This window comes from Aethalodelphis obliquidens, unplaced genomic scaffold (genome assembly GCF_003676395.1).
Source record: "Aethalodelphis obliquidens isolate GAN/ISIS:26980383/991018 unplaced genomic scaffold, ASM367639v1 scaffold80, whole genome shotgun sequence".
Lineage (NCBI taxonomy): Eukaryota > Metazoa > Chordata > Mammalia > Artiodactyla > Delphinidae > Aethalodelphis > Aethalodelphis obliquidens.
Window position 1 is genome coordinate 4,532,044 of NW_020838024.1, and position 14,602 is coordinate 4,546,645.

Genomic DNA, 14,602 nt, shown 5'->3' on the forward strand with positions numbered 1-14,602 from the left:
CTGTGGTTACTCATTTTTCTGTGCTGCCTGCATAGTCCCTCGTGAAAGGCTTTATCAGGTTTTAGGATTAGTCAGGCTTGGTTCTTCTGGGCACAAATCAGGCCCGACCTGCCTGTCACCCTGATGGGGCTGAGCCGGCCCCTGGGGGATACAGATGCAGCCAGGTCGTAGAGACATTGGTCAGAGGTGGGGTTAAGAGCTGCTTGGCAGAAGGGGTGCGAGGTATGAGCTGTGCCTACACCTTCTGTTTGTGAAGCACACCCACCTGTAAGACACCCTGCAGGCTCCTGTCTTCTCTCTGGGGAGCCAGTTTCCCTTGATGGCCTTGACACAGAAGGGAAAAGAGCTACCCAGAAATTTGGGGAGGCTGGCATCCCCTCTAGATGGTTAGCGCCCTCATCTTGTAGAAAGCTTACGTCCCCAGACAAGCAGGGCCATGAGGTGTCCCACTGGATGTCTCTGGTTCTCCTGGCAGACTTAACTGACAGGAGCGTGGAATGTCATTTATCTGCATTAGGCCCCTTTTCCCAAAGAAAGGCTCTGATCTTTGGCAAGAGAGAGAAAGTAGTGCGACTCCCTGAGAAAATCACCACGCATTTCTTTGATGCCTACCAACCTCCCTTTTTCTGTTTTCATACCATTTTTCTTTCAGGAACAAATGCTGGTTCTTTTTTCTTTCTCTTCCAACTCATAACAAACTCAAGATCAAAAAAGGACTAAATGTCTTCCATATCCAGAAGAATCTCAAGCAACATTTCTATCCCTGACCTTGCCAAATGTTGACCAAGTCCTGAACTTCCACTTTCCCATCACTGGGACTAATCCTTTCCTTGGAAATTACATGGCTCATAGAAAGGACAGATGTGTGAAATAGCTCACATTTTTAAAAAGGTCCCTCCACTGTAAAATTCTAGGAATTCTAGCTGATATAAAAGCCTGCATGGGAGATCCGGTAGCTCTTCTCTGGGGTCAGACCCCCTAAAGAAAGCCCTGCTCTGCCAGCTCATCCCTTCCATGTCTGTCTCTGGGTCTCTTCTCTCTCATGGCCGGGAGGCTTGTAGATGTATTTATTAACCCCTGTAGACTCCTGGTGTTTTGTAGAAGCTGTCTCTGACACATCACCAAGTTCTTCCAGAATGTGGTAACCACCCATCTAAACTCAGACCCTCAAAGTCACTCCATTCCTATCAGTAAGGAAAATATCTCCTCTCTCAGGATAATAGATAAACCTTATGTCAGAGACACTATTTAACTACTGATAGTCAATTGCCCTGACTTCTGTTTTTTCTATCGTTGGGGACATTGAATACATGACTTCCATTTTTCCTAGGAATGTTGATTTAAATTTTATCTTAAATTTTTGGTGACTGAATGATACAGCTTTTGGACTACCACATTATTAACCAGTTCATATGCATGTCTAAAGTCCAAATCATACACTAGAAAATATTTGAAGGCCTCCTTAGTTTCACTATTCTACCGGGACTCTTAAACTTACTCAGTGGCCAACCTCCAAACCCTAGAGTAGGAAAATAGACCCCCTGGTTTTGCCTTTAACTATCCAGAGGGTTTAGATTCTGCCAACTTGATGGTTTACCTTTTCACAAATACTTTCTCCGAGGGAAGAATTCCAATTTGATCGTGAATCTTTCTGCATTATCCCACTGACCCCTACCCCAGATCCGGAGGCACTTCAATCTTGTAAGACTAAGGGTCTTCTGCAGCCTCCCTTGAACCTGCAGGGATCACACCAGAGGCCCCGGGTTACTCATCCCACTGCTGTGTGTGCTGTCTGAATTGTAGCTGTTTAACGGGCTTCTGTTCCGAGCACCACTCATCTCCATGATGGAGCCCTGGTGCAACTGCTGTGGACATTTTCTCATACATGTGGCAGTACAATGAGCCTGTACATTCAGATCTTTACCTTTAAAAAGTCTAGAAGTTGTTTTTTCTTTTTTGGAATGGCTTCTTCTTCATGCATTGATCTGTCTGAAACAAATTCCAGGGCATAGTCCTCACGTTTGTCCCCGAGGTGTACCTGAGAAAACGCAGTTCTGCAGAATTGAATCCTGGAAGCAGCACTGGGCCCGGGATCAGACACATCTGGGTTGGCAGCTCCACTTTGTCACCGGCATAGAACGCTGGTCCTCTCTTCCAACCTCTTAGGAGCTTCAGTATTCTAAAGAAATGAAGTGGATCCTATGGCGTCTACCAATCTCATAAAGTTGTACAGATCAAAAGAGTGTGTGTGCAACAACTTTGTAAATGGTAAAAGACTGTTCAGATGAAGCCTTGGGCAAACTTTGAGCTCTGGGTAAAGGTTAGGAGTAGTTCTCAGGCGTTTGCTAACTTCTGGCTTCCTGGACTTGGGGCAGGGGTGTTGTGGAAAGGTGGCAGTGGAGTAAGTCCTGTCCGTCCATCAGGTCTCCACTCCCCAGGACTAAGCAGACAAGGTGAACCATGAGCTTTGGAGGACTTGACCTACCTTGCCTCCTGGCACTCGCCAAATATCACCAAGTGCCCGACACCGCACAAGAATTCTAGGTAAACAGTTTTATTTTTATCCAATAAAATGGATAAAAATGGACCTTCTTTATAATTCCCACTGAGGAAATGAAGGTTTGGAGAGTTTAAGTCACTAACACATGATCAGCTAGTACTAATACTCTCAGTTCTGAGAAACCGTCAACTGGGGGATGGGTCATCAATTTAATGACAGCCTTTCAGAAAGAAAGGAGACACTACACAGTAAATGTGTACATCAGTTGTAAGACACATGCCAATTACAGAACATTAAAATTTGCATAAGAAAAGAAGTGATTCTTGTGCTGGAAGAAATGCTGTAAGTGACAAAGATGAACTTGAAAAACCTTCACCTGGGTTTGAAACCAAAGCTATGCATCCTCACAGCCCCACACACTTCCTGATTGAACATTTTGCCTGTACCTCCTGCAGTTTTGTAAACTTTATTATCTTTCTTAGAATGATAATAACTTTTTGTAGTTAAGTCTGACAGATCTTGATTATTTCTGAAATGAATCAAGGATTTTTACGTTTCCTTGGAATGCCCTGTCTTCCCACCTAGGTAGTGTTGCAATTTTATTTTAGCAGTAGCTGACCTTATTACCTGTAGCTTTTTTTTGGAAAATACAAGTGGCAGCCATTTCTTATGGCCTTGAGTTTCATAATATTCAGTGCTACCTTTTTTTTAGATCTGAACTTTTACAAATGAATAAAATAGAGAAAGAGCCCTGTCTTGCTAAATACAGTCCCTGACTCTCATAAATAACGTGTTCCCAGAAACATACATCAAAGCCCGATGTGCAAAAGTCAAAACAGAACTGCACGTTATAGGGGAGCGTTTGTGCCCAGAAAGCAAAAACTGACCAGCTGGAAGGTGAATAATACACTCAAAATCACTGCATTTATTTTCTCTTGATATACTTTGTTGTACATCTAAACTGTTACCCACTCTTGGAAGCCCCAAGTGTTTTAGATGAAGGAATCCACAAGTAGAGAAAAGAACAGCAATCAAATGGAAACCTTTAGGACCACAGAAAGCATGAAGTCAAGACGACTCTAGCTGAGGACTGATGTCCAGACCGTGAGGCCCTATCATGGCCCCTGCCCATCTCTCTTTGTCCACCCCTTCCCGCTGCTCTAGCATTCTGATGGACATGTTCCTGAACAAGCCTTATTGCTTCATGGCACTGCGCCCGTATATGCCATTACCCCCACTTTGAATGTCCCCTGCGCTATTTTGCCTGCTGAGTGAGCATCTACTCATCTTACATGATTCAGCTCAAGCTTTGGCTCCTCTATTCAAGCCCTGCCTGGCTTCTTCAGGTGAAGTTGACCGCCTCCTCCTTCGTTCCCTCACTAGATCATGAACGACTTTTGACATATAATCTTTACGACTTCTACTCATTACATGACTTCTTCCTTCTGCTAGATTGGGATACAGGAGCTGGAATATAGTTAAGTGCCCAATAACAGGGAGGAAGTGAAGTGGGAATGGGGTGGGGGGAAGACGGACAGATGAATTTGGGTGCTGTTCAACACAGAATTTTTGGAATGAATTATTTGATCTTAAGGGTCTTATGAATCTGTTTAACATAAGGAAAGGGAACGGAAAAGAATTATTTCCATATCCTGGTTTAGTACTTGGAGAGCAAGAAAGTATTCTGAAATCAAAGCATAATACAAGTCCAGTGATCCCAGACACATATCACTCTAGACTGCTGGGAGAATTTAACCATCCAGCTTATCCTCCTTTTAATACCGATGGAGAAACAGAGGCTTAGACAGGTAAAGTCACGTAGCCACTTGGTGTCAGGGTCGTACTTGAATGCAATCTGCTGACCTCCCAATCCCACGTTGGTTAACTTTATTATACTCATCTGAACACTTGGAAGCAGTCTAACGTGGAAAGTGTGTCAGGATGACTCCATAAATCAGAATCAACACAAGGAAGAAATGGTTGTGATTTCATTTTCTCTCTGCCAGGGGCTCCTGTAAGCTAAGAGGAATTTTCTTTCTAACTCAGTCTGGTTTGCTGATCACATCAGTTAAACAAACTGGTGTGAGAAGCAGAAAATGGTTAGGCCTGTTTGGACACAACTGGGCATTAGCCAGTCTTTCCATTCTCCTCAGTCTGGCTCCTGTCCTCAGTCTGGTCCACAGACTCCAGGTTAGGAAAACTTGAATACAAATAACCCTCCTTTAGGGCAATAAGAAAATGAATATGATAATTGGCATTCAGCAAACAAAGGCAAAACAGTTATATCCTGCCACTTCACTCCTGCTAACTGAATCAGAGGCCCTTCTGAAAATGAAACAGAAGAGTTACAGATTTCGTATCTTCCCTTATTATTTACTTCACCATATTAATAAACTTCATTTCTCACTGAATGTGAATGTACTCTTTGACAAAAAGGTAATGCAAATTTCAAAAATCTAGGAATAACAGATAGTAGCAACAAATGAAAAATAAGAAAACAAAACCCCATTGTACACTTATGTCTTAGAAAATTCCTCTTCCTAATAAAGAGCCCTCTTGTTTTAACCATGGATTATTTCCTGGAAATCTGTTTGTCAGACAAATGGCTGCTTTGTGTGGAAATTATTAGCATGCTTCTGCATTTGTTTGGTGGCTGATTTTATTTTATTTTATTTTTTAACATCTTTATTGGAGTATAATTGCTTTACAATGGTGTGTTAGTTTCTGCCTTATAACAAAATGAATCAACTATACATATACATATATCCCCATATTTCCTCCCTCTTGCATCTCCCTCCCACTCTCCCTATCCCACCCCTCTAGGTGGTCACAAAGAACAAGATGATCTCCCTGTGCAGTGCGGCTGCTTCCCACTAGCTATTTTACATTTGGTAGTGTATATAACTCCATGTCACTTTCTTGCTTTGTCACAGCTTACCCTTCCCCCTCCCCATGTCCTCAAGTCCATTCTCTACGTCTGCATCTTTATTCCTGTCCTGCCCCTAGGTTCTTCAGAACGCTTTCTTTTCCCCTAGATACCATATATATGCATAAGCATACGGTATTTGTTTTTCTCTTTCTGACTTAACTTCACTCTGTATGACAGACTCTAGGTCCATACACCTCACTACAAATAACTCAATTTCGTTTCTTTTTATGGCTGAGTAATATTCCATTATATATATGTCCACATCTTCTTTATCCATTCATCTGTCGATGGACACTTAGGTTGCTTCCATATCCTGGCTATTGTAAATAGAGCTGCAATGAACATTGTGGTACATGACTCTTTTTGAATTATGGTTTCCTCAGGGTATATGCCCAGTAGTGGGAATGCTGGATCGCATGGTAGTTCTATTTTTAGTTTTTTAAGGAATCTCCATACTGTTCTCCATAGTGGCTGTATCAATTTACATTCCCACCAGCAGTGCAAGAGGGTTCCCTTTTCTCCACACCCTCTCCAGCATTTATTGTTTGTAGCTTTTTTGATGATGGCCATTCTGACTGGTGTGAGGTGATACCTCATTGTAATTTTGATTTGAATTTTTCTAATGATTAGTGATGTTGAGCATTCTTTCATGTGTTTGTTGGCAATCTGTATATCTTCTTTGGAGAAATGTCTATTTTGGTCTTTTGCCCATTTTTGGATTGGGTTGTTTGTTTTTTTGATATTGGGTTGCATGAGCTGCTTGTAAGTTTTGGAGGTTAATCCTTTGTCAGCTGCTTCACTTGCAAATATTTTCTCCCATTCTGAGGGTTGTCTTTTGGTCTTGTTTATGGTTTCCTTTGCTGTGCAAAAGCTTTTAAGTTTCATTAGATCCCATTTGTTTATTTTTGTTTTTATATTCATTTCTTTCTTTTTTTTTTTTTTTTTTTTTGTGTTTTTCCCCGGCCCCTTCACTGTTGTGGCCTCTCCCGTTGAAGAGCACAGGCTCCGGACGCACAGGTTCAGCAGCTATGGCTCATGGGCCCAGCCGCTCCGTGGCATGTGGAATCTTCCCAGACCGGGGCACAAACCCGTGTCCCCTGCATCGGCAGGCAGACTCTCAACGACTGCGCCACCAGGGAAGCCCTATATCCATTTCTTTAGGAGGTGGTTCAAAAAGGATTTTGCTGTGATTTATGTCATAGAGCATTCTGCCTATGTTTTCCTCTAAGAGTTTTATAGTATCTGGCCTTACATTTAAGTCTTTAATCCATTTGGAGTTTATTTTTGTGTATGGTGTTAGGGAGTGTTCTAATTTCATTCTTTTACATGTAGCTGTCCAGTTTTCCCAGCACCACTTACTGAAGAGGCTGTCTTTTCTCCATTGTATATTCTTGCCTCCTTTATCAAAAATAAGGTAAACATATGCGTGTGGGGTTATCTCTGGGCTTTCTATCCTGTTCCATTGATCTATATTTCTGTTTTTGTGCCAGTACCATACTGTCTTTATTACTGTAGCTTTGTATTATAGTATGAAGTCTGGGAGCCTGATTCCTCCAGCTACGTTTTTCTTTCTCAAGATTGCTTTGGCTATTCAGGGTCTTTGTGTTTCCACACAAGTTGTGAAATTTTTTGTTCTAGTTCTGTGAAAAATGCCATTGGTCATACGATAGGGATTGCATTGACTCTGTAGATTGCTTTGGGTAGTATAGACATTTCACAATGTTGATTCTTCCAATCCCAGAACATGGTATATCTCTCCATCTATTTGTATCATCTTTAATTTCTTTCATGAGTGTCTTATAGTTTTCTGCATACAGGTCTTTTGTCTCCTTAGGTAGGTTTATTCCTAGATATTTTATTCTTTTTGTTGCAATGGTAAATGAGAGTGTTTCCTTAATTTCTCTTTCAGATTTTTCATCATTAGTGTATAGGAATGCAAGAGGTTTCTGTGCATTAATTTTGTATCCTGCAACTTTACCAAATTCAATGATTAACCCTAGCAGTTTTCTGTTAGCATTTTGAGGATTCCCTATGTATAGTATCATGTCATCTGCAAACAGTGACAGCTTTACTTCTTCTTTTCTGATTTGGATTCCATTTATTTCTTTTTCTTCTCTGATTGCTGTGGCTAAAACTTCCAAAACTATGTTGAATAATAATGGTGAGAGTGGACAACCTTGTCTTGTTCCTGATCGTAGTGGAAATGGTTTCCATTTTTCATCATTGAGAGTGATGTTGGCTGTGGTTTTGTCATATATGGCCTTTATTACGTTGAGGTAAGTTCCCTCTATGCCTACTTTCAGGAGGGTTTTTTTTAATCATAAATGGGTGTTGAATTTTGTCAAAAGCTTTTTCTGCATCTATGAGGTGATCATATGGTTTTTCTCCAATTTGTTAATATGGTTTATCACATTGATTGATTTGCGTATATTGAAGAATCCTTGCATTCCTGGAATAAACCCCACTTGATCATGGTGTATGATCCTTTTAATGTGCTGTTGGATTCTGTTTGCTAGTATTTTGTTGAGGATTTTTGCATTTATGTTCATCAGTGATATTGGCCTATAGTTTTCTTTCTTTGTGACATCTTTGTCTTGTTTTGGTATCAGGGTGATGGTGGCCTCATAGATTGCGTTTAGGAGTGTTCCTCCCTCTGCCATATTTTGGAAGAGTTTGAGAAGGATAGGTGTTAGCTCTTCTCTAAATGTTTGATAGAATTCACCTGTGAAGCCATCTGGTCCTGGGCTTTTGTTTGTTGGAAGACTTTTATTCACATTTTCAATTTCAGTGCTTGTGATTGGTCTGTTTATATTTTCTCTTTCTTCCTGGCTCAGTCTTGGAAGGTTGTGCTTTTCTAAGAATTTGTCCATTTCTTCCAGGTTGTCCATTTTATTGGCATATAGTTGCTTGTAGTAATCTCTCATGATCCTTTGTATTTCTGCAGTGTCAGTTGTTATTTCTTCTTTTTCATTTCTAATTCTATTGATTTGAGTCTTCTCCCTCTTTTTCTTGATGAGTCTGGCTAATGGTTTATCAATTTTGTTTGTCTTCTCAAAGAACCAGCTTTTAGTTTTGTTGATCTTTGCTATTGTTTCCTTCATTTATTTCTGATCTGATTTTTATGATTTCTTTCCTTTTGCGAACTTTGGGGTTTTTTTGTTCTTTCTCTAATTGCTCTAGGTGTAAGGTTAGGGTGTTCATTTGAGATGTTTCTTGTACCTTGAGGTAGAATTGTATTGCTATAAACCTCCCTCTTAGAACTGCTTTTGCTGCATCCCATAGGTCTTGGGTCATCGTGTTTTCACTGTCATTTGTTTCTAGGTATTTTTTGATTTCCTCTTTGATTTCTTCTGTGATCTCTTGGTTATTAAGTTGTATATTGTTTAGCCTCCATGTGTTTGTATTTTTTACAGGTTGTTTCCTGTAATTGATGTCTAGTCTCATAGCGTTGTGGTCTGAAAAGATACTTGATATGATTTCAGTTTTCTTAAATTTACCAAGGCTTTATTTGTGACCCAAGGTATGATCTATACTGGAGAATGTTCCATGAGCACTTGAGAAGAAGGTGTATTCTGTTGTTTTTGGATGGAATATCCTATAAATATCAATTAAGTCCATCTTGTTTAGTGTAACATTAAAAGCTTGTGTTTCCTTATTTATTTTCATTTTGGATGATCTGTCCATTGGTGAAAGTGGGGTGCTAAAGTCCCCAATATGATTGTGTTACTGTCAATTTCCTCTTTTATGGCTCCTAGCATTTGCGTTATGTATTGAGGTGCTCCTATGTTGGGTGCATAAACATTTACAATTATTATATCTTCTTCTTGGATCAATCCCTTGATCATTATGTAGTGTCCTTCTTTGTCTCTTGTAATAGTCTTTATTTTAAAATCTATTTTGTCTGATATGACAATTGCTACTCCACCTTTCTTTTGATTTCCATTTGCATGGAATATCTTTTTCCATCCCCTCACTTTCAGTCTGTATGTGTCCCTAGATCTGAAGTGGGTCTCTTGTAGACAGCATATGTATGGGTCTTGTTTTTGTATCCATTCAGCCAATCCATGTCTTTTGGTTGGAGCATTTAATCCATTTACATTTAAGGTAATTTTGGATATGTATGTTCCTATTACCGTTTTCTTAATTGTTTTGGGTTTGTTATTGTAGTTCTGTTCTTTCTCTGTGTTTCCTGCCTAGAGAAGTTCTTTTAGCATTTGTTGTAAAGCTCGTTTGGTGGTGCTGAATTCTCTTAACTTTTGCTTGTCTATAAAGGTTTTAATTTCTCCATCGAATCTGAATGAGATCCTTGCTGGGTAGAGTAATCTTGGTTGTAGGTTTTTCCCTTCCATCACTTTCAGTATGTCCTGCCACTCTCTTCTTGCTTGCAGAGTTTCTGCTGAAAGATCAGTCGTTAGCTTATAGGAATTCCCTTGTATGTTGTTTGTTGTTTTTCCCTTGCTGCTTTAAATATTTTTGCTTTGTATTTAATTTTTGATAGTTTGATTAATATGTGAATTGGTGTGTTTCTCCTTGGATTTATCCTGTATGGGACTCTCTGTGCTTGATTGACTATTTCCTTTCCCATATTAGGGAAGTTTTCAACCATAATCACTTCAGATATTTTCTCAGTCCCTTTCTTTTTCTCTTCGTCTTCTGGGACCCCTATAATTCGAATGTTGGTGCATTTAATGCTGTCCCAGATGTCTCTGAGATTGTCCTCAATTCTTTTCATTCTTTTTTTCTTTATTCTGCTCTGCAGTAGTTATTTCCACTATTTTATCTTCTAAGTCACTTATCTGTTCTTCTGCCTCAGTTATTCTGCTATTGATCCCTTCTAGAGAACTTTTAATTTCATTTATTGTGTTGTTCATCATTGTTTGTTTGCTCTTTAGTTCTTCTAGGTCCTTGTTAAATGTTTCTTGTATTTTCTCCATTCTATTTCCAATTTTTAGGATCATCTTTACTCTCCCTATTCTGAGTTCTTTTTCAGGTATACTGCCTCTTTTCTCTTCATTTGTTAGGTCTGGTGAGTTTTTACATTGCTCCTTTATCTGCTGTATGTTTCTCTGTTTTTTCATTTTGCTTAACTTACTGTGTTTGGGGTCTCCTTTTCACATTCTGCAGGTTCATACTTCCCATTGTTTTTGCTGTCTTACCCCAGTGGTTAAGGTTGGTTCAGTGGGTTGTGTAGGCTTCCTGGTGGAGGGGACTACTGCCTGTGTTCTGGTGGATGAGTCTGGATCTTGTCTTTCTGTTGGGCAGCACCGCATCTTGTGGTGTGTTTTGGGGTGTCTGTGAACTGAGTATGATTTTAGGCAGCCTCTCTGCTAATGGGTGGGGTTGTGTTCCTTTCTTGCTGGTTGTTTGGCATAGGGTGTCCAGCACTGTAGTTTGCTTGTTGTTGAGTAGAGCTGGGTCTTAGCGTTTAGGTGGAGATCTCCGGGAGAGCTTTCGCCGTTTGATATTACGTGGAGCCGGGAGCTCTGGTGGACCAATGTCCTGAACTCGGCTCTCCCACTTCAGAGGCACAGGCCTGACCCCCAGTCAGAGCACCAAGACCCTGTCATCCACACGGTAGATCCGCAGTTGATCATAAAATGATATAACTCAGAAACAGCCAGATGAAAGGGATGCATAGGGCAAGGCACGGGGAATGGGAGCAGAGTTCCCATGCCTTCTTCAGGCACACCACTCTCCGAGCACCTCCATGTGTTCACCAACCCAGAAGCTCCTGTTCTGTGACTGATTTTAAATTGGCAGTTACTTTTTTCTCTGTGTACTTACAGCATGGCAGGCAAATGAAGTTTTGAATTTGCTTTTGCGGGGGCTGTCTGGCAAGTGTTGCTTATTTCTGAGAAGCTAAACACACTTGATTTATGGTAGCATTAAAGCATCAATCTGCCCCCTTGTCATATGGGCCCACATCTTCTATGTTACAGCCCAAGGTTTGATGTCAGGTGACTTGTGCAATCTGCCTGGTGGCAGAAGGATGGTGATCAGTATTTTGGGATATACCTCTACTGAAAGGTTTTGAGGAATTTTCTTTCACCATCCACAACCCTACAATTATGATTATGCCACCATAACCAGAAAGCATGATATTTTACCATGTAGAGAGAGGGTCAGATGAAAATATACCTTACAGCAATGCACACACCTTGGTGGTGGTGCATTTTCTCAGCCAAGACTGTAATAAGATCATCAATGGAAGGATTGAGAGGCTGAAGAAGGATGCTCTTTATAGCGACCACAGATCTCTTTAGTCCACTGGGAGCCGCCAGTTGCTCTTTTCTCAGAATTCATATATTCATTCAGCAAGCTGTGGGGAACATCTATGCTGCACCTGGCCCCATGCTAGATGCTCAAGACACAATGGTGACCAGGGCAGACAGGCCTCCAACTTCAGGGCAGTGATAGTTTAATAGAAAGGATGGACAGAATAAATAAAAGTTGTTTCACATTTCAAGTTCTTTTGATGGAAACAAGGAAGGATCTGAGATAAATAACAAGAGGGATAGGTATCCTTTGGAGAAGGTATTCAAGGAAGGCCTCGCAGAGAAGGTAACATTTATGCTAAGTTAAAGGAGGGGCAGTAGCAAGTAATGCGAAGGGTGGGAGAAGGAATATTTGGGACACAAGGACCACAGGACATATTGTTAATCCACGGAGAATCTGGGGGAGAGGGGCTGAGGAGTACAGAGATCAGGCTCCATGCCACCTACTTCGGGTCCCCACCTGAGTGTGGGCAGTGACAAGACAGGCCAGGACTGTCCTTGAGAGACTAGGATGCACAGGCAAGACGAGCTGAAGGGAAACTGATGGCACTAGCATTCTACACAGACTGTAGACAGACCAAGTCTTGGAAGCTCAAGTTACGATTAAGTAAAATCTAACTAGGTGGGGGATGGAGAAGCTTCCAGAATCCAAGAGGTCAGAGAGTGAACCAAAGAAGTCCTCCAGAATAGGCCACGTAAACTCTGGTTTTAGGTGACCCAGGCTCAGCCGTGTTTATCATGATCTTAAGGAAATCAGCAGCCTGCGAGTGAACAGTGCCCTTTACTGAGAGCAGGGTGCAGGGGCCGCTGCGCAAGGTACGGGCACGGGGCAGGGGGCGTGAGGGCGGCCTCTGTAAGGGCTTGCTGCAGGCACGCGCTGAGAAAACCCTCGGTGATGGAGGCTATAGAAGGAAGGATGGTGGGCGATGGTGCTGTAGGGGGAAACCTGGCAGTAGGGGCAAGGACAGGGTTGGCCCACTCCCTGAATCAAACCACTGAGCAGTTATTCAGTTTATTTTCCTTATAGAGGCCCTTCCCTTGAAACAAGGTAACCCAACCTGCATTCACACTCAGGGAGAAAATGGGTTTTCGGTAGGATTTTGAGGGACAGTTGGCTGTGGCTTTGCAGAGGGCTCCCCCAACAGCGGTTCCATTTGCCTCAAATGAACACAGGCATCTTAGGGAACATCCACCCACTGAGTGGATGCTGTGCCAGCCTCACCCCAAGCCCACCCCTGCGGCTGTAATCTTCACAACAACCCCATAGGTAACGGTTACTATCCCAGTTTACAGATATGACAGCTGAGGCTCAGAATGTTTCTGCAGCTCGCCCAAGGGCTCACTATGAGTGAGTGACAGAACTGGACTTTTCACCCGGTTTTCACCCTTCCACACCTGCATTTTCTGACATTGGGAGGCCCCTCTTGGGGAGCTGCTCAAGTGACTCCCTTTCTGAGGGAAGACAGTTTACTAACTCCTCTTCGTGACTGGAAGCCTGGAACTTCGTGATGCTTTGTGAAACCCCTGGGAATCCGGGCGTGGACGGTCTGATGCCAAGGACTCAGGTGTCCTCTTTTCTCTCGCTCTCCATACAGTGCTCCAGAAACTGCAGCGGGGGCTTCCAGATCCGGGAGATTCAGTGTGTGGACCGGGACCACCGCAGCCTGAGGCCATTTCACTGCCAGTTCCTGGCTGGCCCTCCTCCTCCACTGAGCATGAGCTGTAACCTGGAGCCCTGCGAGGAGTGGCAGGTGGAGCCTTGGAGCCAGGTACGGTGCCTAGTACACTATCCGGACAACCTGGCAACCATGAATCTCTGTGTTACTTTGTGAGTCTAGATGTCGGGGAAGACCACACGTGTATCAATCCAGCGCCAGGCCTCCACTCAGCCACCTTCCACTGGGTGTGTTACTGAACCAAACTTGGGTCACTTGTCCATACACAGTAAAGCCGATCTACTGACACCAGGTGGTGGTGAAGGAAAGTGCAGCGTTTATTGCAGGCGCCAAGCAAGGAGTCCAGGTAGCTAGTGCTCAAAAGGCCTGAACTCCTCGAAGGCTTTCAGGGAAACGTTTTTAAAGACAGGGTGAGGGAGGGGGGTTGTGATCAGCTTGTGGGCATTCTTCCAATTGGTTGGTGGTGCGGTAATGGGGAGTCAGCAACATCAGCATCACAAACCTTCTGGTTCCAACCCATCTGAGGTCTACATGCTTGTGGGCACCATACAGTTAACTTCTTCCACCTGGTGGGTGTTTCAGTCTCTGCAAAACAGCTCAAAAGATGTGGCTCAGAATATTATCTATAGTCCTTGAGGAGGAACTAAAGGTCCTTGGCTTTGTTTAATAGCTAAACTATTATTATTTTGTCTTGCTTGACTGTTTTCCTTTCTGAGTTTTCTCACCTCGCTGATTAAATTTACTCTTTGGAGATCGAGGAAGGCCTAGGAGGCTAAAGTGTTTCTATAGACAAGAGGCAGGTGGAGAACATGATGGGGTGAGGGGGCGAGGCTGTTCTGGGAAAGCCCCATAGGGTCCTGCTCAGTGACAGGTGGGAAGGCTGGGCAGGTCCAGCAACTTGAAGGCTATGTTGTGTGCTTTAAACTGTGACTGCTCAATGGTTTATTACAACCTAGTCTCAATGGATATACTGGGGAATCGGGGTCCCTCTGGGGAGATGTACATGTACCACTGTGGTCAGAGGCATTTAGGACAGAGCATCACCACATGCCACTCTTAGGCTTCTGCAGTGGGGCTGGGGGCAATGGTCAGATCCTTTCCACACACAGTATTTAATTTCAGAGTTCCACCTCTCAGTTAAATGCCCAGATCCTCATTTACACAAATAAAAAGAGGTGTGTGTGTGTGTGTGTGTGTGTGTGTGTGTGTGTGTGTGTGTGTG

At 42.5% G+C, this 14,602-nt stretch overlaps 1 protein-coding gene across 1 annotated transcript in view; it reads left to right on the forward strand.

The window, feature by feature from the left end:
* Positions 1-14,602, forward strand: part of ADAMTS12 (ADAM metallopeptidase with thrombospondin type 1 motif 12) — a 383,295-nt gene that overhangs the window by 324,638 nt on the left and 44,055 nt on the right. The window contains exon 21 of the mRNA XM_027092637.1: positions 13,300-13,473. Within this exon, the coding sequence (XP_026948438.1) occupies positions 13,300-13,473 (174 nt within the window). The remainder of the gene's footprint in view (positions 1-13,299; positions 13,474-14,602) is intronic.